Genomic DNA, 25185 nt, shown 5'->3' with positions numbered 1-25185 from the left:
TCCATTCCAGACAAATGGCTGTCCAGTCTCTTCTTGAAAACTTCCAGTGATGGAGCAGCCACAACTTTCTGGAGTCAAGCTGTTCCACTGGTTAATTGTCCTCACTATCAGGAAATTCCTCTTTAGTCCCAGGTTGCTTCTCTCCTTCATTCGTTTCCATCCATTGCTTCTTGTCCTGCCTTTGGGGGCTTTGGAGAATAGCTTGACTCCCTCTTCTTTGGGGAAGCCACTTAAATACTGGAAGATTGCTACCAATATTGGTTCATTATCTGGATTAGGTGTGTTGTGCGAATGCAGCCAGTGAATAATTCCAGCTTGCTTCTCTCTTGATTAGTTTCCATCCGTTGCTTCTTGTTCTGCCTTTAGGGGTCTGGATTTTGAGAAGAACTGATGAAATCTGGCAGGGCAATGAATGTTTAATCACGGATGGAAAAGCTAAAGATAAGTCAAATAGTATAAATTAGTGCCATCCATGTCTCTTTGAAAGTTGAGATCTCCAGGGCAAAGATAGTTGACTGCCACCCTCCACTGAATGATGAGAATGGGAAGATAGACTATAGAATAACAGAGTTGGAAGGGACCTTGGAGGCCTTCTAGTCCAACCCCTGCCCAGGCAGGAAACCCTACACCACCTCAGACAAATGGTTATCCAACCTCTTTTTAAAAACTTCCAGTGTTGGAGCATTTACAACTTCTGCAGGCAAGTTGTTCCACTGATTAATTGTTCTGTCAGGAAATTTCTCCTTAGTTCTAGGTTGCTTCTCTCCTTGATTAGTTTCCATCCATTGCTTCATGTTCTACCCTCAGGTGCTTTGGAGAATAGCTTGACTCCCTCTTCTTTGGGGCAGCCCCTGAGATATTGGAAGACTGCTATTATGTCTCCCCTAGACCTTCTTTTCATTAAACTAGACATACCAAGTTCCTGCAACTGTTCTTCATATGTTTCAGCCTCCAGTCCCCTAATCATCCTGGTTGCTCTTCTCTGCACTCTTTCTAGAGTCTCAACATCTATTTTACATTGTGGCAACCAAAACTGAATGCAATATTCCAAATGTGGCCTTATAAAGTGGTATTAACACTTCACGTGATCTTGATTCTATCCCTCTGTTTATGCAGCCCAGAACTGTGTTGGCTTTTTTGGCAGCTGCTGCACACGGCTGGCTCATATCTAAATGGTTGTCCATTAGGACTCCAAGATCCCTCTCACAGGTACTACTATTGAGCGAGGTACCACATATATGGTACTTGTGCATTTTGGGTTTTTTTGCCTAAATGTAGAACCTGACTTTTTTCACTGTTGAATTTCATTTTGTTTGTTAGCGCCCAATGTTCAAGTCTGTGAAGATCCTTCTGTATCCTGAGCCTATCTTCTAGAGCAGGGGTCTTTAACCTTGGTAACTTTAAGTCTGGAGGACTTCAACTCCCAGAATCCCCAGCCAGCTTTGCTGGCTGGGGATTCTGGGAGTTGAAGTCCACCAGGCTTAAAGTTGCCAAGGTTGGAGACCCCTGCTCTAAAGTGTTGGCTATTCCTGCCAGCTTAGTGTCATCTGCAAGTTTGATGAGTTCCCCATCTATCCCCTCGTCCAAGTCATTGATGAAGATGTTGAAGAGTACTGGGCCTAAGACAGAGCCTTGGGGTACTCCACTGCATACTTCCCTCCATGTGGATGTAGTTCCATTGAGGACTACACATTGAAGATAAGAGGGGAAAGCGGTGTGACTTTCTGAATGACTGAGCTGCGGAGAGAAAAGGTGACATGAATGAGCAGGAAACAGGTGACTGAGCGAGTGTGAGAAAAACTCACTCCTGGCAATGCCGAGGATAAAGGAGAATTGGTAAAAAAAACAAAAACTGCTTGGAAAGGATCTCTTTGCTTTCAATATATGGCTAAAGCATTCCTGGTCGGACGTGTCTGTGACCGAGGAATGAATATAAATCTAAAAGTATGATGAGTTTGACTGCTTGGGACGAACGGTTAAGAGGATTGATGCAGGATAGAAGACTGAGGAGAGGTTTTGAATATGGGGTAGACCAGGTTTTCACATCCTTGGTGACTTTTAAAAGTGTGGACTTTGATTCCCAGAATTCCCTAGTCAGCGGGCGTGGACTTTACTTTCCAAAAGTCTGTTGCTAATTAACTTTCAGAAATCAGGAGAAAATCCTTTTTTCAGCAGATGGAAACTTGATCCTAAATTATTTGGGCATCAACCTGGATTGGGCCGGAAAGGACGACGAGGGGCCAATAACTGTTTTTTCCACAGCTGGAAAAAACCCTGCATGGGATAAAGACTGAGAATGGAGGTGGTCCTTAGTGCTCTCTGAGCTTGGTTGTTTCCTTGCAAATGTTTCATGACCCAACTAGGTAACATCATCAGTGCTAGAAAGGAGTGGGGTTTGCAGGGGGGAGTAGAAGGGGGGAGTAGGAGGAGGTAGGGAAGACGATTTGGGGGTCCTTAGTTCTTTCGGAGCTTGGTTGTTTTCTTGCAGACGTTTCACGACCCAACTAGGTAACATCATCAGTGATGAGAACATCACCAGAAGAAGCAAACTTGCCTGTTTTGATCCCATATTGGGGGGGGGGGTGTTTATGTGTGTTTCTCCTTCCCCCTTTTCTTCCTGGGTGTTGTGACACAGGCCCAAGTAGGTAGTAGGAAACTCAGTCAGCGTAAAGACAAACAAACTTTATTCGACTTCATTCTCAGCGTAGTTCAACTAAATTAAAGCAAATTCCTCCCAACATAAATTCCTCAGTCTTATCACCAACCCTGGTCCAATTAGGCAAACTGCTAAAGGCCTTTCTTGGCAAAAGTTCAGAAGACGCTGATACAAAACAAATACAACAAGACAAAGCTATCAACGTTGTTTTCCAGCAAAGAGCCCAAACGCTGTTGCTGGTCTTTTAAGCTTTATGGGAGGGGCCAATCATCTCTTGGCCCTACTCCCGAGTCGTCCTCTTTGCTTGAGCTGCTCTTGCCTTCTGGCAGCTCTTCTCATACGTGCATCAGGAACAGGCTTCTCCTGTTCCTCTGCCTCACTATTCTCTTTCATCTTCTCTTTCATTCCTTCCCTCCTTCGCTCCGGGCTCCCAACCCAGAAACTTTGGGGAACTCTGTTCTACGTATTCAAGCATACAGGCAGTCCTCGGGCTTACAACCATTTGTTTAGTGACCATTCAAAGCTACAAAAACGCTGACAAAAGTGACTTAACTGTCGGTCCTCGCACTTACGACCGTTGCAGACTCCCCGTCGTCATGCGGTCAAAAGCCAGGTGTTTTTTGGCAATTAGCATATCTTTGCGACGCATCTCAGCATCCCAGTCTGCAACCTTCCCAGATGGCTTCCGACAAGCAAAGTCAATGGATTCATTTAATGACCACGTGAGTCACCGAACGGCAGCAATCCGTTTTAAGAACCGGGGCAAAAATGGCTCATTAAAATTGGGCGCAAATCGATCGACCGCTTTGCTTTCCAACGGAAAATTCTTGTCGCCACTGTGGTCATAAATCGAGGATTACCTCCTGTATTCAATTCCAGGAGACTTTTGCTGCAGAAGCGAAATGGGCAATTCAGTTGCCTTCAGTTCTGGAATTTGGAAGAATTCCAGCTTAGGAAATTGGTGAGTCACTGTTCCTCGTTATCTTCGGGATTGAGGTGCATAGGCCAGGTTTCCTGGTCAAACGGTCTCTTCTCGATCTTCATGAGGACCGGCGCCTTGTGTTCTTCTTAAGAGGAACAGCAAAAAAAAAAGCGTTTTGTGTCAGCCAACGTCCCCCTTCAAATTGCTCAAAGTCTCCAGTTAGATCTAGGAAAATGTCCTGAGTCTGAAAAGCCCAGCGAGGTAATCAACACATCTGCTCCCCATGTGCAAATTACATTCTTATCTCTAATGAAGCCACAACTCTTAGTAAGTGGCTGGTTCTCAGGTCAAGTCTACCTGAATCGGAATTCCTTGTGGTTTAATAAGGGTGAACTTGGATGCCATGTATTTGTGGTTTGGGTCGGTTTTGATCATTTAAACTGAGATGGGCTGCAAATTAGTTTGCATCTTCTGGACCTGAAAGATGCAGTCTCTAAATTCTGCCTCTTTTTAGGATTCCCTTGCACAGGTCGTGTTTAACTCTTTAGGTGCTGGAAATAATCTTAAATATGCCATTTGGAGGGCAAACGCAAAGGGCCTTTCTTTATTCTTTGCCAAGTCCCGCAAGAATGGGTTTGAATTTTTTGCTTATAGTTTTATCCTTCTTGGAGATTATGCGTGATAGTTGATGGGCAGAGAGAGTCCCTACCTCTGTTGAGGCAAAACACCAGGGCAGAGAAAAAAATTAAGCAAGATGTAAGAGCTGGAATGTATTTCCAATTGTTGTTGGAAATATTATCTGAAATTGGCTATTTTATTTTGCATTTTGCAAGCCCTCTCACTGGAGTATCAGGACAAAGACAGGGAGGGAGGGAAGGAAGGAGGAAAGAGAGAGGGAGGGAGGGATGGGAAAGAGGGAGGAAAGGTGGGAGGGAGGGAGGGAGGAAAAAAGGAAGGAAAAGGGTGAATGGAGGGGAGGAAGAAAAAGGAACTAAAGGAGGACAGAAAGGGAAGGAAGGAGGGAGGGATGGGAAAGAGGAGGAAAGGTGGGAGGGAGGGTGGGAGGAAAAAAGGAAGGAAAAGGGTGAATGGAGGGGAGGAAGAAAAAAGGAACTAAAGGAGGACAGAAAGGGAAGGAAGGGAGGGAGGGAAGGAGGGAGGGAGGAAGTAAAAAAGAAAGGGAGGGTGGAAAAAGAGGGAGTAAAGATGGAAGGAAGGAAAAAAGGGAGGGAAGGAAGGAAAAAAGGGAGGGAAGGAAAAAAGGAAGAGAAGGAAGGCAGGAAAAAAGGGAGGGAGGGAGGGACTACACATGTCCCAATAACAAATGTTATTACTACCTTGTGTAGTAATAACATCATTTGCACAAAGCTGCTAAGGAAAAATGACGCCTTATTTTTCATGCCCCTGCAAGATGTCCTTACTTGGGAGATTAATGGACAATCCACCCCCCTTCATCTCACCAGGGTCACCTTCTGCTCAATGCCTCGGGTGGAACCCACTGGGTTTACTAAGGACGAGCTTAACGGTTGATGGTTACACTTCCTTCTAAACTTTGAGAGAGACTGCTGCTACCCAGGACAAATTAAGCAGCCAACCGAAAATAATCTGGTTCTCAACCTCAGCGGCTTCAAGATGGGTGAGCCAACTCCCAGAATTCCCCCAGCCAGCAAGGTTCATTGGTTAAGCCGTCCATCCCCAAACGAGCAAGAGGACACTTGAGGGAAAGCTGCAGCTATTCAGTCACGTGGCCATGTGGAAAAATTATCACCAATCGCTTCCTTCAGGGCTGCTGTAACTTCAGTCACTAAACAAATGGTTTGCAAGTCGAGGACTACCACTAGCCGACACCAAATGGTTCTGCAGGCTGGATTCTGCCCCAGTTAGAATAGAATAAGAGGGTCGGAAGGGCCCCTTGTAGGTCATCTAGTTCAACCCCCCTGCTCAAGCAGGAGACCCTATATAGTCCCATTTCTAACTTTCCCAGGAAGAATTCTATTGATCTAGAATTCTCATTCCTCCCAGCGTGCCTGCTCAATGAGCAGGGGACGATAGATGCTCTGATCCCTCACATCTGGAAGGTAACAAAACAGGCTGATGATGATGCAGCTGCTTTTGCAAGGAAGAGCATATTTGTCCCAGCCTTGATTTAGGATGGTCAAAGCCCCCCCTGGTGGATGCAGTGAGGAGGTGCAAGTCAGGTAGCACAGCTGTACTTTCCATTGGACGTTTTGCTTTGGTCGATTTACCTGCATGGACCTGTTTTAAATTTGTGGGTTTTTTTATTTGCATTTATATCCCGCCCTTCTCCGAAGACTCAGGGCGGCTTACACTATGTCAAGCAATAGTCTCATTCTATTTGTATATTTATATACAAAGTCAACTTATTGCCCCCCAACAATCTGGGTCCTCATTTTACCTACCTTATAAAGGATGGAAGGCTGAGTCGACCTTGGGCCTGGTGGGACTCGAACCTGCAGTAATTGCAAGCAGCTGCTGTTAATAACAGACTGTTTTAGCAGCCTGAGCCACCAGAGGCCCACAGAGGTTTAATTTATTGGCAAATTAATATTTTAAATAACTAGAGTAGCCATATAAACGATAACTGACTGAAAATTTGGGGGTGTCACAAACCTCTAACATAGTGTTTATCAGTTTAAGAGGTATGGACTTCAACTCCCAGAATTCCCCAGCTGGGGGATTCTGGGAGTTGAAGTCCATACTTTTTGAAGTAGCTATGGTTGAAAGACTCACATTGTATTGATATTTTACATACACTGCATTTATGTCCTGCTGTGATCTGCATCATACACAATCGTTTCCCCTGCTATTGGTCCTTCTTGTCCATTAAAAACACAGGTCAGAGTTCCAAATGTGGACCACCCATCATGCACAGCTCCCAAGGACTACGGTTCCCATTTCTCTTCCATCAAGGCTTCCTCCCCCTCTCTCCTTGGCACTTTTTCATTCATTCTTCTGTGAAAACTGTGGCTTGTCGGGGCTTCTTCAAAGGTGCTCTTTTCCATATATGGGAAGTCCTCGATTTACAACAGCTCAAAAGTTACAACAGCACTAAAAAAAGGTGACTTGTGTCTGTTTTTCACTTACAACTGTTGCAGCATTCCCAGGGTAACATGATCAAAATTCAGGTGCTTGGCAATTGACTCACATTTATGACGGTCACGTGATCCCCTTCTGAGACCAATGGGGAAGCCAGATTCACTTAACGACCGTGTGACTAACTTAACTGCAGTGATTCACTTAAGAACTGTGGTAAAAATGGGGCCAAACAACTGCCTTGCTTAGCAACAGAAATTTTGGGCTCTATTGTGCCGTAGGTCGAGGATTTCCAGTACTGCTTTGCAGAAACCCCCAACTGAAATTTAAAAAGATCCATCAGCCACTCCGCTTTCTCTAGTTAAAACCACAAAGATACAACTTTTTGTGTTTGTGGGGTTTTTTTTCTTCCCCCTTTTTCTAAATCTCTTGTTGTACAAAGTCCCGTGTCAAAAAAAAAAGAGAGAGACTCCAATGCACGCCTCGATCAAGGTAACATTTTATTATCCGAACACTTTTAACCAAATCGACATCAAAATCCGGACACAAAACACTTCTGACAGGAGTGGGTGGGTGGGAGAAGAAAGTGCGAAGTTTCAAGTCCACATGGATAGCGTAATTGTCGTCTCTTGGGTAGAAAGCACGTGTGAAATGGAAGGACTGCAAAGAGCCTCTTGGAGCTGAAGAGAAGGAACGGGGGAGGGGGAGGGGGCTTCGGACCCCCCAAACAAAGCCATCTGCTTCCCCTGAACAGGACCAACGAAGCAGGAGCCACTCAAATGATGGGATCAATTGGGTGAGGAAGGCAACTTAAGGGCAAACTTCATCCCACTTTTTCTCCCACGTTCAAATAAAGGAAGACTGATCGAGTCCAATGGGAGGAGACAGACTTGTTCAACCGAGTTCCTTGTGGGGTGGGGGCATCTGCTCTGGACATTTCTGCTCTTGCGTGCAAATGTTGCGTTTACATTACTTATATCTCTCCCACTATTAAGTAGTGGAAAATTGCACACACCTAACTTGAGCTACTCAGAAGCGGGATTCAAGGTACAACAGGGTTCCACCTCAGGGAAGGTGGAGAGCCTGACCCCGGGCCACAGGTAAGGTGGCCCAATCCATGGGGTGAAAAGAGACTGGTGCTTGCGTGAAGAAGCAAGGGCTCTAGTCAGGAGACCACGATACCCATCTCCTGCTGCTTCTCATGAAGGCCCCTCGGAGTCTGAGGTCCACAACCTTCCGAGGGAAACCGTTCAAGGAAGAGGCCTATAGACCAGGGGTCTCCAACCTTGGCAAACTTTAAGACTTGTGGGACTTCAGCTTTGCTGGCTGAAGAACTCTGGGAGTTGAAGTCCCACAAGTCTTAAAGTTGCCAAGGATGGAGACCCCTGGTCTATAGAGATTATTCTCAGCCAGCCAGGTCATGGTTGTCCCAAAGGTGCTTTTTTCCAAGAGGCAACTGGACTTTCTTGTTTTTTTCTTTAGAAGACATTTCGCTTCTCATCCAAGAAGCCTCTTCAGCTCTGACTGGATGGTGGGGAATGGAAGGATTTATATTCCTTGCAGAGCTGAAGAAGCTTCTTGGATGAGAAGCAAGACGCCTTCAAAGAAAAACCAGAAAGTCCTGTTGCCTCTTGAAAAAGCACTTTTGGGACCATCAAGGAAGCTCCATCTCTTTCACAATGGTCAGTAGGGGCCTCCTGAGTGGGGTGTAACTTCTCATTCTCTGACCAGTTCCCAGAGGTCTTACCCAGGTTTCAAGGCGAGCTCCATACACCTTGAATCTAGTCACCAGGTCTGGAGAGCAGGGTCCTCGTTTCCAAGATGAAAGCTCTCAACAGGACCAACTAGATGCTTCAAAAGTAAAAAACCACCCTGTGGGATCCCTGCCCAAAGATCTACTCCACTTCCAACCTTGGATGTGAATGACTACCATGGCTCCTACCTCAAAGAGGTTCTCTTGTACTTTATCAAGCAGCAATGCGGCTTCCTTAAGCCATGGGAACATACTCCATGGAGAGGCTGCCTATGGTTGCACCCTTGCTCCAATCCCTTCCAGTTGTGGTGTCACTCTGAAACACCCCACAGCAACCCCATACACACACACACACATGGAGATATCAAGCAGCTTGTTTGTTCAGGAGGGTTCAAACCCCCAACTGCATGGGAAACAGCAAAGGTGTCAAGGCCAAAGACACGCAAGAGAATCTGGGTGGCACCTAACCGAGGCTGCCCACTTCCAAAGCCCAACTATCTATTCCAACACTTCCTGGGGTCACGAAGTGGACCACCATTCAAGCGTCCGTCCGTCCGTCCGTCAGCAGTGCAGAAGTGGCCCTCTCCTGCCACCACTAACGGGGAGAAAATGTACCTTCTGCCCAATTGCCAACAGAGCACCAAAAGGATCTGTTTTCACAAGAAAGATCCAAGACTTTCGTTCTGTTCCCCTGTCCTGAAAGAGAGTCGCTGCCCCCTACTTTACAACAGAGTTGAGGGAAGGAAGACGGTTAAGACTTTTGTTTAATTGCTGGACAACAGTCGTTCTTTCCACTTAAAGCAGAACAAAGCTATTGTCGCAATTTTTGTCTCTTGTGCCCGCATTGTTTTCAAAGGCTGTATCTTCATCCCGTGGAGACCAGCTGGAAGCAGAATTTTGTGAGCTACAACAGGGGGGGTCCAACCTTGGCAACTTCAAGACTTGTGGACTTCAACTCCCAGAATTCCGCAGCCAGGCAGCCATGGCTGGCTGGGGAATTCTGGGAGTTGAAGTCCACAAGTCTTGAAGTTGCCAAAGTTGGACACCCCTGAGCTAAAACGTTCCCTTAACAGTGCAAAACAAAAAGGAAAGAAAATGTATACAAAACAGTTGCAAAACTTAAAAAAACAAAGACACCCAACAGTCAATTCTCACTGTATAAACACATAAAATGGAAGAGGCGTTTTAAACAAACCAATACACATTTTCCTAGGCATCTTACAAATAATGATTATCCTCCTCTTTTAAGTTTTTGGAGCAAGGAATCCGACACCCAAATGAAAGGCTGGCGAAAGGTCAAAATCAAAGGCATCCCGGCTGCTCTTCTAAATTTTCTGGTTAGCCAAAGAGAGGGAGGAAAAATACCTTTTCCCGACAGAGTCTGACTGATTTTGAGAAACAAGGTGCTACAAACAATTATGATGCCCTTTTGTGGGGTACTTCCTTAAGAGCATCAACCACACACCTTTCCTCACCCACAAAAGGGTATTTATCACACAGTCTATTCCAGTGTGCTTCAATTGTTCGAGATTCCTTATCTAAGTCTCTATTATATAAACTGGGAAATTTTGATGGGTGTTTTTTTATTTGTGATTCCTTAAATAAGTTCTCCATTATATGAACTGAGAAATTTTAACCCACTTCTGTCCCTAGGAGACATTTCTAAAGACTGCATGCCAACTAAGGAGAAACAATTTTGTTCTTTTGTGTTTGTTTGTTCCAAAGCAAGGTTGTTCTTTGCCAAAATTAGAACAAAGTGCAGAAAAAAGTCTCAAAGTATTGTGTTTGCCTTCCTCTTGTTTTCTGATGGCATTTTAAATCAAGCTATAGATCTCAAGCAAGCATATTTTATCCACAGTTTCCGGGAAGGTTTCCACCACATAAATTAGGTTTTCTTCACTAAAATAGGAGCACTTGCAAATATACAAAACCAAAAAGAAAAACAATAGCATTTTTTTTTAAAAAAAACAGCATTTGGTATCGGTCACTCAAAAGTATAGAAAACTTGGAAGGTACTTAAAGCTTTAAATAAAGGCAAAATAAATAAATAAATATTGCATGTAAATTGAAGACAAAATATATCAAGAATATCTATTGCACAGCTTCAAACTTTGGAAATGCCTGTAAAGCCCATGGAGTGAATGACCTAGAGTTAACACTTCCCATTTCAAAGAATAAATAATTTATCCCAGAAAGGCAATAAATCTGGCTCTAGGCTGTATCAATGGAAGCTTAAATCTGTACAGATAGTTCTTCAACATCCCTGCAATGTGCTTCCCATGTGCAAAAAGCTTTGCTCCGTTCCTCTGACTGCATGAATTTTCATACAGTTACACAACAGTCCCCTGGGGCATCGTTTAGACCCAATTTTTCCATTTTCCTAAAATTAAATAAATCATAATTCTTAAGATTATCTGCCTGGAAGCTATAAATGAATATGACAATGAATGCTGTAGAATCCATGTATAGATTCATTCTACCATGTAGCCCTGGCAGCTGCATCCGACTTCGGTGCTTCCAATTTGACCTTACACCAAAGCTACACCCTCCTTCAATTCTCTTCCAGGAAGGGGACTGGAAACATCCTGCGTGTTGTGCTATCAAGGGGCTTTGTAGTTAGTCCTCCATCGGACTTCTGCCACCTAGAAGGCAAGAGGTCCATGCAGCTACATGGAGGGGTCAATGATCCATGCCAAAGATCCTGCTCTGCAGTGATGGCCAACTCTGCCAGTTTTTCTAATCCTGCTTTCCATGGATGTCCCGGGCTACAGCTTAGCACGGTGGATGGAAAAATGCACCAAACTGGGTATATTTCATAATTTACCTAATGCATCTTCCTAATTTGGTACCTGGAGAGAACCTGGACTTCACTTTACAGGCCTCCTAGCCAACGTGGCATTTGGACATTGGGAAGAGGTGGACCAATACACAATTGGATGCAAAATTTTCCACCCTACTGCATTTTCCTGGGATATCTTAGTCAAGCCAAAATATTCCAAGGAGATCCCTTTGCTTGAAAAATGTTAACTTCTGAGCATCAAGATTGTCTTACAACTGTGATTCTCAAACTTGGCTGCTGGAAGAAGGGTGGACTTCAACTCCCAGGATTCTCCAGCCAGCATAGCTTCTGGGAGTTGAGAAGCAGCCAAGGTTGAGAAACAGTGGTGTACCCTGTTTACTCTCCGAGGTTCAACCTTGCAAGCCACACTTGTTAATATAAATAGTTGGAGAGAGATGTAACCTTCATCACAGCATCGATAAACCTCCTTTGTTCTGGCAAGTCATTTAACAAGCTCAAGTTTGCAGGTCTCTTCCAACCTCTACAGTTTAAGTAGGACTGATTATGTTTGCAAATTAAGGGAGTCTCTGCACACAATGAGACTCATGTGAAAAATTTGCTTTTTCGTAAGCGGGGTGTTCAGAGGAGAATCTGACAAAGCCCCTATCAGCTATTCTAAAATAGTTGGGATCCACCCGAGTCTAACTCAACTTAACTTGCAGAAAAATACAGGATAGATTTAGCCCGTCTTGACTGGTTAACGGCTCAGCTGATATCAAGAAGCAAAATTGTCAGGGGTGAAAACGTCACCCAGCAAAGACGATCTAAGGAGATTGAAAAACAGCTGGAATCCCTAGGTCTACTGAATACCACAGCATAAGCTAGAAAACAAACAAACAAACAAAAATAAAAAAACCCTGGAAAAATTAAGACTTGATAGCACAGTAAAGATAATACCAATATTCTAGCTAACGATGTAGAAGCAGAACCTTTTTTTCCAGATTTTTGAAACACAATTATTCTTTTGCAATCCAGCTGCCTTTGTAGAGCAAAGAATTTAGACAGCTGATCTGTGCTGTGGGGATGGGGAGGAAGAACACCAGGAGCTGTTGCCAGAGACCCTCCCCACAGGTTCTGACTCTCTCTGAGGGCATCTCTGGCCAGCTTCAAAGCAGTTTACTACTTGGTACGCTAAGCTGACAAAAATGTTACTGCTTCGGGATGCTGGCTAAGGGACACAGACACCCCACGCAGCAAACACTGACAGACACCTATGAAATGAATGCAAAGAGAGGAGGTTCTCCTCTTGGTTCCTGAATTCCGCAGGACACAGTGCAAGGAATAACGTCGACGACAGCCAAGGCCGGAGGGAGGGAGGGAGGGGGGGTGGATGGCTGCTACACACAGCGCCAGGTGAGTTGGTTCTTGCTGGGCTCCAGGAAGTGCTCCACGAGGGCTCCGATGAGCTTCGTGAGGTCCTCTTCCAAAAAGGTGACATCGCTAAAGAGCCAGGAAGACAACCGTCAGGAAACCATCAAAATAGGAAGGTTCGTTCTAAAGCCCCAAACCCACAGGCAACCCACGTGCTGCTCCTCAACTCCATAGCCCTGACTATCAAGTTAGGGGAGGAGAGGGCTGCCAGCTGGGCAACGGAGAAGAGGACAGGATATTCTCTCCAACAGAAGACAGTGTCTGTAGCTCAGGGTTGAACTGCGGGGCGCTTGGTGATCTCTGAGCCTGGCTGTTTCCTTGCAGATGTTTTATTACCCAAATAGGTAACCTCATTGGTGCTAGAAGGGAGTAGGGTTTGGGGGGTGGGGAGGAGGAAGAGGAGGAGGAAGAGACCCTCTCCAGTTGCCAACAGACTTCCCCTCTGCCACTGCAGCAGCACCCTCCGTAGCCTTGTTGTTGGGATACTGGGAAGCTGAGAGGGGAAAGGCAATATAAGCTGCCCTGTGCATCCAAAGAGGAAGTCCTTCCAAAATCGGAAACAACGGTCATCACCCTACAAGGCAGTCTGGACTAAGAAACCATAGAGGTCAGGACTACTTTTATTGTAAAGCTATAGTAACAGCATCTGAGTGGGCTTTCCCCCCCCTCCCCCAGCCTTCAGTTTACTTTTATGTGAACTAGGGAAAGGCTCGTCTTATTCCCGTTACTTTCCAAGCCAAGGCTCAAGCCCCGTTTATCTGGCCATTGCTTTGGGGACGGAACTTCCTCCTGCCCTTCAAGGCCATTTCCTCTTCCCTCTACCCCCCTCCCTCCAATTTGGCTAAGGTCTTCCAGGAATCAGGCTTGGTTTACAGGAAAGAGTTTCCCCACCTCTGGCCTGGCGGCGCACACATCTCGGCATAGTATTTAATCTTTGGTTCGGTTCCACTGGTCCGGAGAGTGGCCACGCAGCCATTTTGAAAGGTGAAGGTGATCATCTGGCTGTTTTTGCTCGCAGGCAACACCTGACACAACAGGAAAAGCACCAGAAATCACAACCCCTCTCTACAATGGTACTGATCCTAATAGTCGTGTCTTGCACAGAATCTGAACTGGATGTGGCCATCACACCTTCCTCCTCCTATTTTCCCCACAACAACCACTCAATGAGGCAAATTGGACCCAGCTGGCTTTTACACCTAAGACAGGACTAAAACTCACTCTCTCCTGGTGGCTGGCTCAAAGTCACCCCGCTGGCTTTCATGCCTAACCTGGAACTAGAACTCACCATCTCTTGGTGACTGGCACAAAATCACCCAGCCTATGGCAGGACTAGAACTCACCGTCTCCTGGTGATTGATCCAAAGTCACACAACCAGCCTTTGTGCCTAAAGCAGGACTAAAACTCACTGTCTCCTGGTGATTGGCTGCAGGTCACCCAGCTGGCTTTCATGGCAAAGGTGGGACTAGAACTCACTGTCTCCTGGTCTTTAGGTTGGGGCATTAAATCACTAGAACAAACAGGCTGTCCATTTCAGTAGGATGCTTTGTGTATGTAAAGTGCAAGATAAATAAGACAGTAAAAATTAATTACTATTCTCTGCATTTCATACTATTCTAGGGAACGTCAGAGGCTTAACCCTGGCTAGTAAGGTTTACAGGTAGTCTTCAACTTAAGACCAGCAACTTTCAAAGTTACAACAGACCTATGTGCAGGTACTTAATGACCGAGATTTAAGCTTCCAATGGTGAGGCTCCCCCTATGGTCATGTGACTTCAGGTGCTCGGTAGCCAGCCTGCATTTACAGCTGTTTGCTGCATCCCACGGTCGCTTAATTAAGCATTCGCTTAATGCCCACCACAAAAAAGGTCATAAAATCCATTTTACGACCATCATGACTTACAACTGTAATGGGCAGGCTCCATTACAGTCCAAACTCAAGGACTGTGTTTTGATTTGAGGAAATTGATACCAGTTTCTGTAGAAATGGAATAAATCTGGAATTTTGTGATTTGCCAAAGAAACCTGGGATTTGCATATATAAATTTTGCAGCAGGACGATACGTGACTTGTGGGTTTCAAAGCAGGATACAAGCTTAGGTACATATCCCTCTGATTTGCAATGCAATTTGCCACCACTGATAAGTAAATCACTGCCATTGTTAAGTGGGTCATACAGTCATTAAGCGAACACAGCTTCTCCCACTGATTTTGCTTGCCGGAAACCGGCTGGGAAGGTCACAAATGGTGACCCCAGGAGGCTGCGACTGTTACAAATACATGCAGACTGATAAGCACCCTACTTTTAATCATGTGACCATGGGGATGCTGCAATGGCCGTAAGTGCGAGGACCAAACCTCAGTCCTTTTTTTCAGTGCTGCAGTATCTTCAAAGGGTCGTTATGTGGAAGACTACCTATATACATCGAATAAAACACAGAAAGCACTTCTCTAGAGCATCCGTAAAAACTTCCATAAAGTTATGAAAGAGCTTGTTTCAAAGAAGAAAGGAAACCTTCCAGAAAGAACCAAAACTACAGAGCTTTGGTCACTCTGAACCAAAAGAGGGAAACAACTGACCGATTTTTTCTTCAGCTGGCTGCTGTCGTAGCCGGTGGTGACGTCCCGGACATGAAGAACACCGTAAGTCCCACAAGAGGTCGGATAAGAACCAGGCATATCGAAGTTTCGGAGCCTTTCAAATATCCTCTTGATTGTAGGGGGATCGTAACACAGGAAGTAGGAGGTTTTTGAAATGTGGTAGCCATAGCTGTGAGAGGACAAGGCAGAATTAGCGGCTAAAAGAAAACATTTTGGATCTGCTGTCTCTGGAGATCCTCAGTCATCCAAGGTCACGGTTGTCCCAAAGATGCTTCCCCGCTCCCCCAAAAGGACATTCTTCGGGTTTTTTCCCTTTGAAAACCTTTCGCTTGCTTTGAAAGTCCAGTTGCCCTTTGGAAGAAAACACCTTTGGGACTTTGGATCTATTCCAAGCTGGATCTATCTTGAGCAGGGACAGCCACGGGGCCAGAGACGCATCCCCTCTAGGCAGAATCTCTGTGGCAGCTGCCAAAGAACAGCAGCCTGCCTGTGTGAACAGCTGTTCCAGCTGTGGAATTTAAAGGTTACCTCTGCTGCCATTTGCACTTTTTTTTTATTGAAAAAGTTTTTACAAAAAAAAAAAAAAGCTTTTTCGCCCCCCCTTTCCCCCTCTCTACCCCCCCTCCCCCTCCCTTCAAACATCCCCCCTCCCCCAACTTCCCAGAACAAACAGAAAGTATAGTTAAAAATAAAACGAACATATGCTAAAAAAAATTCCCTCTAACTCAATTATACTCCTACAATTCTCATCAAATCCTAACCTCCCCCAAAACAATCAGAAATAATACATCCTAATCATTCAAAGGCAATCTGATAACTCTAGTCTGATATCTGTTTTGAATATAATCAATCCATTTTTTAAATTCCTTTAAGTATCTTTCTTGTGTATTGTCTTTCAGAAAGGCTGAGATTTTTGCCATCTCAGCCAAATTGGTACCTTTCAATATCCATTCTCCTATTGTAGGTACAATTCTTTTTTCTTCCAATACTGTCCTATTAGTAATCTTGCCGCTGTTATTAAATTTAAAATCAATTTAGTCTCAATGACTATACATTTGCACTTCTTGAATCCAAGGCAGCCAAGGACTTACGTCTTATAGATCTCCGTCAGTTGGTGGGCCAGCCTTTGGCCCTTGGTGTCCAGCCAGGCAGCCATTTCTGCTATGACCACGGCAGCGCTGACGCCATCTTTGTCCAGCACGGACGTGCCGCACATGAAGCCTGAGAACCAAACATATCCCGTTCAAAGGACAGCAGCAGCCTGTAGATTATAGCAGCACTCAAGCTTGAAAAATCAAACCCTGTCAATGAGCAGTGGCTTTTAAAAAAAAGAGGAATAGCAGAATTCTGGGACCATTTCCATGGTTTTTAGTTTTTACTGATTTTTATTAGCGGTCCCAACTTGGCCACTTAGAAAAAGAAAGGCTCTCGGCCCCATAGTTAGCCCAAAGTATACTTCACCAACGCCAAGTTGGTTACAGAAGAAGCAAAGCTGGATCTGAGGTTTTCGTGGTCCAAAGCATCCCATCCACCCCCAACCCTGTTTATCAACCAGTGTCCAATGAGGTGCTAACAAATTGTTTGGATAACATTCCCTGTCTTCTCAGGCTGGATGGTTCTGCATTCCTTCATGTGACCTTGGAACAGCTGGCGGCTCTCACAGGATGGCATGTTGCATAGTTTCATTTCCTCATGCTGACCCTCCCCTCATCCCACCCTGCCATTCCTCCAGCCCCCCACGGCATAGCAGGATGGCAGCCCTGACAGATTTTACTGATAAGTCCAGAGTCGTTTGCCAAGATGGGCAGCTATAGAAATCGAATAAATAATAAATTGGCTATCACCCTGCATTTCCATGCTTTTGGCTGAGATGTCACTATCATCCCAAACCAGGAACAAAATGAAAAGAGGGAGACCTTTCCAAGAATTCTGCCGAGATGAAATAATTTTTAGATGAAATACATCCGTAGGTGTCACTGAGCATTCACGAGAACATTATTTATGTCAACTCTGAAGCTGGCCTGATTGGCCAGAACAACTAGACACAAGAGCAGTTTCTTCCCAAACGCCATCATTTTCTTTTATGTATACTGAGAGCATACGCACCAAACAAATTCCTTGTGTGTCCAATCACACTTGGCCAATAAAAAAAAAATCTATTCTATTTTATTCTATCTATTCTACTCTGAGGCCATCTTGGAGGATTCAGTGTTGCCACAGTGGTGATGGGGGAGAGGGAGGGGAGAATAGAGATAGTTGGGGTTTTGTAGCCAAAGCAAAATAGTTTCCCCTGAGAACCAAGGACATTCCCACAGGTGGCTGACCAGAGGAAGAGTGAAGTTTCCAAGCAACTGGACAGCACCTTGATTGGACAATGTGACTGATTGTTTGGGGAAGTGGGGGGCAAACTTTTAATTAGGTGAAAACTGTGGGAACCTTTAGAGTCGGTTTTCACCAGTCTGTGCCAATATGGTACGTCCAATAAACCTCTTCTTTAAGGAACTTGTTTACCTCGGAGTTCTGTTTGCTATGGGTGCATTACTTGGAACCCTGACAATTTATTGACTAAATAAATGAAAGGCTCTAGTTTGGGAATAAAAAATACCAGGAGAAATCATTTATTTCTGGATGAGGAAGACGCCATAACTGGCAAAGGCTTACCAATGGATTCTTCAAAGGCAAAAAGGACTTCTTTGCCGCTGTCCACCAGATCCTTCACCCTGCTGCCGATCCATTTGAAGCCAGGGAGGGTCTCCTGAAATGAGACAAGGAAATGCTTCTTTCAGAAGACAGCACTGGTGGCTCACACTTAGCTGCAAGTAGATTTCACCGAGGGATGGGTTCCACAAGACCTTGGCCGAAACTTCTGTTGCTAAGCAAGATGGTTGTTAAGTGAACTTTGCCCCGTTTTGCGACCTTTCTTTGCTGCAATGATACAATGTATCATTGTAGTGGTTACATTAGGCACACAGTTGTTAAGTGAATCTGGCTCCCCCCTGGGTTTTGCTTCTCAAAAGGTCTCAAAAGGGGATCACATGACCCCGGGACACTGCAACATTTGTCAATATATAAGACAGTTGCTGAGTGTCTGAATTTTGATCATGTGACCATGGGGGTCGTAAGTGTGAAAACAGCCATTAGTCACTTTTTTTTCAGAGTCATAACTTTGAATGGTCGCAACATGAACTGTTATAAGTCCGGGACTACCTGAATTTATCAAATTTATATGCAACCTTAAACCTCTGAGTTCAGCCAGGCCTCCTCCCTCCAAATAAACAGAGCTAGTCTTCAACTTATGACCATAATTGAGCCCAAAATTTCCATTGCTAGCGAGACAACTGTTAAGTGAGTTTTGTCACATTCTGTGACCTTTCTTGCCAGAGTTGTTAAGTGAATCAGTGCAGTTGTTAACTTAGTAGCATGGTTGTTAAGTGAATCTGGCTTCCCTATTGACTTTGTTTGTCACAAGGTCGCAAAAGGGAATCACGTGATCCCAGGTAAAAGCAACCGTCCTAAATACGACCCAGTTACCAAGCCTCTGATCACGTGACCAAGGGTGAAACACAGGCAGACACTTTTTTCAGTGCCGCTTTGACTTTGAACAGTCATTAAGCAAACGGTTGTAAGTTGAGGACTACCTGACTGCAAACAAAACTGAACTTGTATCGGAAACGTCTGGGTTTTGAGGGCAGCTGATCTTCTGAGGACACTTGCTCACAGCAGGCACGGCCAGTGCCTGTTCACCGGCAAATATTCTCCAAGCACACACACACAAAAATGAGGGTTGAAAAAAAACCTCTGTTTGGAATCAGCACGAGAGGAAACCAGTGTTCATAAGGATGACCAGCGATCAGGTCGAGTGACCCTCCTCCTCCAACCATCTCAAGACTTCCTCCGGAGGCCCGAGATCACCTGGAGGATGGCACCAAAGAGGAGGGCCCCGGACAACACTCACCTCAAAATTAAATCCTTCCTTCAGAGCGATGGCCCGCAGAATTTTAGAGGAGACGGTGGTGGCCAACATGTAAACGTTCTTGACACTGGCTTCCTTGGGACAATTTCCCTTCCAACAAGTGAACATCCACCAGCCAAACAAGGCAGCCAGCTCGTTGCCAGTGAAGACTTTCCAGCGTCCACTGAGGGGGGAAAAATGAGACAAGATTAAAGGCTTAACCAGGTTACGGGTAGTCCTCGACTTAAGACCAGAACTGGGACCTGAATTTCCATTGTTAAGGTGGTTATAGCTGTCTGGTTTGGTTCTGCAACCCAACAAGACAGACACAGACTTCAGAGGATAATTAGAACTGCAGAAAAAACAATGGCTACCAACCTGCCTTCCATTGAGGACCTGTATACTGCACAAATCAAGAAGAGGGCCGTGAAAATATCTACAGATATTTGGACCTAAACTGATTCAACTCCTACCCTCAAAACGACGCTATAGAGCACTGCACACCAGAACAACAAGACACAAGAACAGTTTCTTCCTGAATGCCATCCCTCTGCTAAACAATTAATTCCCTCAACACTGTCAAACTATTCATCATTCCCACCACCCATCTCCTTCCACTTATGACTGTATGACTGTCACTTTGTTGCTGGTAATCCTTACGATTTATATTGATTTGTTTCCTGATTGCTTATTTGTACCCGATGACTATCATTAACTATTGTACCTTATGATTCTTGACAAATGTATCTTGTCTTTTCACGTTCACTGAGAGCATATGCACCAAAGACAAATTCCTTGTGTGTCCGCTTGGCCAATAAAGAATTCTATTCTAATCTATTAACAAGGTGGTTAAGTGAGCTGCGCCTGATATTATGACTTTTTCTGACACAATTGTTAAGGGAATCACTGCAGGCATTAAGTGAATCACACGGTCACTAAGCGAATTCAGCTTTCATTGAGTTTGCGTATTGCACAAAGCAAGCATGTGACCGAGTTAAGTGCCGAACTTTGATCACATGACCTTGGGTGACAGTTGCAAGTACAAGGACCGGTTGCAAATCATTTTTTTCAGTGTCACTGTAATTTTGAAAAAATGGTTGTATGTTGAGGGCCACCTGTTCTAAATTAACCCATTTTATGGAGCCACAGATAACAATTTCTCAAGTGAGCTCTGCATAACATGTCATGAAACAACAAACAGGGTTAAAGTTAACCAGGCTTAGCATGTTGTGCACCAACATTACTTCACCTCGTTTAAGAAACTTTATGAACACAACCATTCTGGGACAAACGTTAAGAAGTTACTTTATAGGCTAGGAGGGCTCTTGACACTTGTCTAATGCACAATAAAGGGCAACTAACAATTCTTAAAAGATCACTAAGAATTTGGAGAGCTTAATAAAAACAAGCACTCTTGTATAAATAAAACTCTTGTAGAAATGGGTCCAAAATGTGATCACAGCAAATTCCAGGATGTTATTATTGGAAATGAGATTAAGAATAGTCAGAACAAGGTATACGCAACAAAGAACATGTAAGTGCAGAAATAGGACTTAACGAACAAAGAAATGTTTGAAAAATGAAGAGCTGGAACAATAGTTGTTCTGATTCCACCTGCATTGAGCCATAAAACCTGTCTGGTTTTGTTTCTTCGGCCAGCCAGCGTGATTTTTATCATCAGTATTAGATGTAAATAAGCATCATGGGATATATAGCTTGTTTGACAAAGCTCAAACAAGCCTGCAGTACTGACAATCATGTTGCCAATCCAAATTTATCTGGATATTTATAATAAAATAATTAGATTACAAAACAATCATTAAAGTTTTAATTTCTATTCTCCAAAGCACCTGAAGGCAGGACCAGAGGTAACAGATGGAAACTGATCAAAGAGATAAGCAACCTAGAACTAAGGAGAAATTTCCTGATAGTGGGAACAATTAATCAATGGAACAACTTGCCCCCAGAAGTTATGAATGCTCCAACACTGAAGGTTTTCAAGAAAAGACTAGACTGCCATTTGACTGAAATGGTATAGGGTCTCCTGCTTGACCAAGGAGTTGGACTAGAAGACCTCCAAGGGACCTTCTAACTCTGTTATTCTGTTATTAATCAGATACTGGGGAATAAATATTGGAAAAGGGCGCCCTGGCGGCGCAGTGGTTAGAATGCAGTATTGCAAGAGAACTCTGCCCACAGCCAGGAGTTTGATCCTGACTAGCTCAAAGTTGATTTAGCCTTCCATCCTTCCAAGGTTGGTAAAATGAGGACCCAGATTGTTGGGGGCAAGATGCAAATAATGCTTACAATGTAAACTGCCCAGAGAATGCTGTAAAGCATTATGGGGTGGTATATAAGCCTAAATGCTATTGCTATAATACATAATCTGTATAAAATTTGGAGTATAGACATCTAAAAACCTTTGTACACTAAGGTCTAAATAGCAATGTTGAGTTCACAGTTCTTTCCCCTGGGACAAGGGCGAGGAAGGATGGCCCTTTTATGACTTGTGGACTTCAACTCCCAGAATTCCTGAGCCGGCCATGCTTAGAATTCCACATAAAGGGGCCACAGTTCCCAAGATCACACAGAATTAGCCTCATCAAACTGGAAATAAGAAAACTCAAATTCATAAGATTAATTAAAGAATTTTAAAGCTCCTACAGTATTTTTAACAATGAACATTTTAAGAACTGGATAAAGATATTTGGGGGCAGGCAGCTTTCGAAACTCTCCAAATGTATATGCAGAATCAGAACTGGGAGAAAAAAATCCTAAAATTTACATTGATTCTTTTTGTTAAGATGTAAAATCTTTGAACATAGGATGCGTGTGGAAAATACTGCACTCTGCCAGTCATTAAAATTGTTAAAGGTTCTTAGTACAGGCAGTTCTTCTCTTATGACAACAATTCAGCCCAAAATTTCTGTTGCTAAGTGAGACAGTTAAGTGAGATTTGCCCCATTTTATGACCTTTCTTGCCACAGTTGTTAAGTGAATCATGAAGTCATTCAGCGAATCTGGCTTCCCCATTGATTTTGCAGGTCTGAAGGTCATGAAAGGTGATCACATGACCTCGGGACACTGCAACTGTCATAAAAATATGAGCCAGTTTCCAAGCGTCTTAAGTGTGAAAACGTTCATAAGTCATTTTTTTCAGTGATGTTGTAACTTAAAACAGTCACTAAACCAATGGTTGAGGTCGAAGTCAAGGACTACCTATATTTGACTGATTGATTATAACATTTATTTGCCACTATAAGATGCCCAAAAGTCACTCTGGATAGTGAGATGGGCAGCATAGAAATTAAATGAATAAAGGGTACTTCACACAGGCTCATGGAGAGCAGCCCAGCCAGCTTCTCCTGGGGGATTGGTTCAGAAGAGGGAGTTATGGCAAGGCCAAGCCACAGGAACCTCCAGCCACTCACTTTTCCTGTTGTTCGGCCACCGCTAGCCTGTCTGCATCAGGATCCGTAGCCACGACCACTCGCGCTCCCTCTTTCTCCGCCAGCCGCAAAGACAATTCCTGGAAAAACATTCATGGTCACTATTCAAAAGAGCCGATCGGAGTGTTGATCCCAGCCGATCGACTTGGAGAAGACAACCACTCCCTTCCTGTGGCCCGCAGAAGCACCACAGAGGCAAACACCTACCAACACCGATTCTCCTTCTTCGGGATTGGGACATTTGACCGTGGAAAAATCAGGATCCGGATCTTTTTGTTCGGGGACTGGAATGGGGGGCTGGAAGCCAAAGGCCTGGAAAGCCAGCTGCACGTAGTCGTGTCCCACCCCATGGAAAGACGTGTGCACAAACTTCAAGGGGGTCTTTGCGTTCAGCTCTCTGTAATGGAAAAGAGCAAGAAGGAAGGTTAAAAGGGCAGCAAGTGCTTCGAACCACCCTTCACCCTCAGCCTACACCCGAGTTACAGACAATCCCCTCTGGTGCAGGCAGGCAGGGCTATCCAGAGGGGAGAATTTACATGAAACGGGGCCAATGGCAGAGCCGCGGAGAAGCGGATTTCCTTCTGGTTTGGCTGCAGAATTGCAGGCTGCAATTTGAAGGCAACCATGCTCTCTTCTTCACAGGGGCTACCCTACAAGAGGTCTTCGACTTACAACCATTCATGTAGGGATTGTTCGAAGTTACAACGGCACTGAAAAAAATTGACTAAGGCCGTTTTTCACAGTTACGACTGCTGCAGCATCCCTGTGATCCCATGACACAAATTCCGACTTTTGGCAGCTGCTTCGTATTTATGACGGTTGAAGCATCCTGGGGTCATGTGATCCCCTTTTGGGACCTTCTGACAAATCAAGTCAATGGGAAAGCCAGATTCATTTAACAACTGTGTCGCTAATTTAAGAGCAGCAGCGATTCACTCAACAACTTGGCAAGAAAGGTCGTAAAACGGGGCAAAACTCCCTTAACAAATGTTTTGCTTAGAAACAGAAATTTTGGGCTCAGTTGTGATTGTAAGTCAAGGAATACCTGTAGTTTTAAATTTTGAAGCACACACAGATTTTTCATCATTATTTATTGCTAACCACAGTGTTTTTCAATCTCAACATGTCTATTCCCAGAATTCCCCAGTCAGTGTTCTGGGAGTTGAAGTCCACACATGGTAGCTGGGAAATTCCAGGAGTTGAGGCCCACCTTTCTTAAAGTTGCCAAATTTGAGAAACACTGATTTACTCCTGTTACATTCCAAGATTACATTCACCTGTAAAGTCATGGAATCAACTATAAACCACTTCATCACCCTCCACATTCTTTCTGCTTTACATCAACGATCTATGCAATCATATTAAAAGCAGCTGCGTCCTCTCTGCTGATGACATAAAATTATTCAACACCACTGACAATAGCGCTATCTTACATAGCGACCTTGACCATGTGTCTGAATGGTCATACAATTAGCAACTCCAAATCTTGACTAATAAAGGCTCTGTCCTACACATTGGCAATAAAAATCAGAACACCAAACACAAATTGGGCAGAAACAACCTTATAGACAACCCTCACTCTATCAAGCACCTAGATCATCTCAAACAATCTAAGCCCCAGAGCTCACTGTAACAGCATTGCCAAAAAAAAAAAAGCATTAAGAGTTGTTAACCTAATTTTGCAAAACTTCTTCTCCTGTAACATTGTATTTATTGCTAACTAGGCTATACAAAACCTTTGCCAGACCAGTTCTCGAATACAGCTCATCTGCCTGGAATCCACACTGCATATCAGACATTAATACAATTGAGCCAGTCCAGAAGTACTTCACAAGAAGAGTAGTCCACTCCCCTATTCACAATAGAATCCCTTATGCCACCAGGCTTGAAATTTTGGGCTCGGACAATCTGGAACTGTGCCGCCTGCAGTATGATCTAAGCACAGTACACAAAATTGTCTGCTACAATGTTTTGCCTGTCAACAACTTCTTCAGCTTCAACCTCAATAATACACAGGCAAACAATTGATAAAAACTCAAGGTAAACCGCTGCGAACTTGATTGCAGAAAATACGACTTCAGCAACAGAGTGGTCAATGCCTGGAATGCCCTACCCGAATCCATTGTTACATCCTCTAACCCTCACAGCTTCAACCTTAAACTGTCTACCGTGGACCTCACCCTAACCATTCCTAAGAGGTCTGTAAAGGGGTTATGCATAAGCGCACTAGCGTGCCTACCGTTCCTGTTCTACTGTCCCCGTGTATATGTATTCATTTCTTTTGTTGATGTCTATGTTTATATTTATACCTGCTATCTGTACATGTTTGACAAACTAATAAATAAATAAATGAATAAAATAAAGATGCTTTTTCAATCACGTGTTTGGGGGGGAGGCAATGTTGGCTGGGGAATTCTGGGAATTGAAGTCTTTATGTCTTGAAGTTGCCAACTTTATGAATGCTGCCTTTGCTCCATGGGACTCTACTAGAGAGGGAGGGCTATGGGCTAATAAAAGATGATGATTGTGAAATTCTTTGGAAACCCTCACTGGATATAGACAGGACTGCCACCTCCCTTTCCCCAAA

General features: G+C 44.2%; 1 protein-coding gene across 1 annotated transcript in view; it reads right to left on the bottom strand.

Annotated features, from left to right (window-relative positions):
- Positions 1–7115: 7115 nt before the first annotated feature.
- Positions 7116–25185, bottom strand: part of PGM2L1 (phosphoglucomutase 2 like 1) — a 39838-nt gene continuing 21768 nt past the window's right edge. The window contains exons 7-14 of the mRNA XM_058186058.1: positions 22806–22995; positions 22581–22678; positions 19153–19333; positions 17859–17952; positions 16289–16418; positions 15177–15366; positions 13487–13620; positions 7116–12664 (exon numbers count right to left, since the gene is read on the bottom strand). Coding sequence (XP_058042041.1) covers positions 12562–12664; positions 13487–13620; positions 15177–15366; positions 16289–16418; positions 17859–17952; positions 19153–19333; positions 22581–22678; positions 22806–22995 — 1120 coding nt within the window. The 3' untranslated portion in view covers positions 7116–12561. The remainder of the gene's footprint in view (positions 12665–13486; positions 13621–15176; positions 15367–16288; positions 16419–17858; positions 17953–19152; positions 19334–22580; positions 22679–22805; positions 22996–25185) is intronic.

Source organism: Ahaetulla prasina, chromosome 5 (assembly GCF_028640845.1).
Source record: "Ahaetulla prasina isolate Xishuangbanna chromosome 5, ASM2864084v1, whole genome shotgun sequence".
In the NCBI taxonomy this organism is placed as follows: Eukaryota; Metazoa; Chordata; class Lepidosauria; order Squamata; family Colubridae; genus Ahaetulla; species Ahaetulla prasina.
Note: the sequence above shows the minus strand (reverse complement) of the source record. Positions and strands in the feature narration are given on the sequence as shown.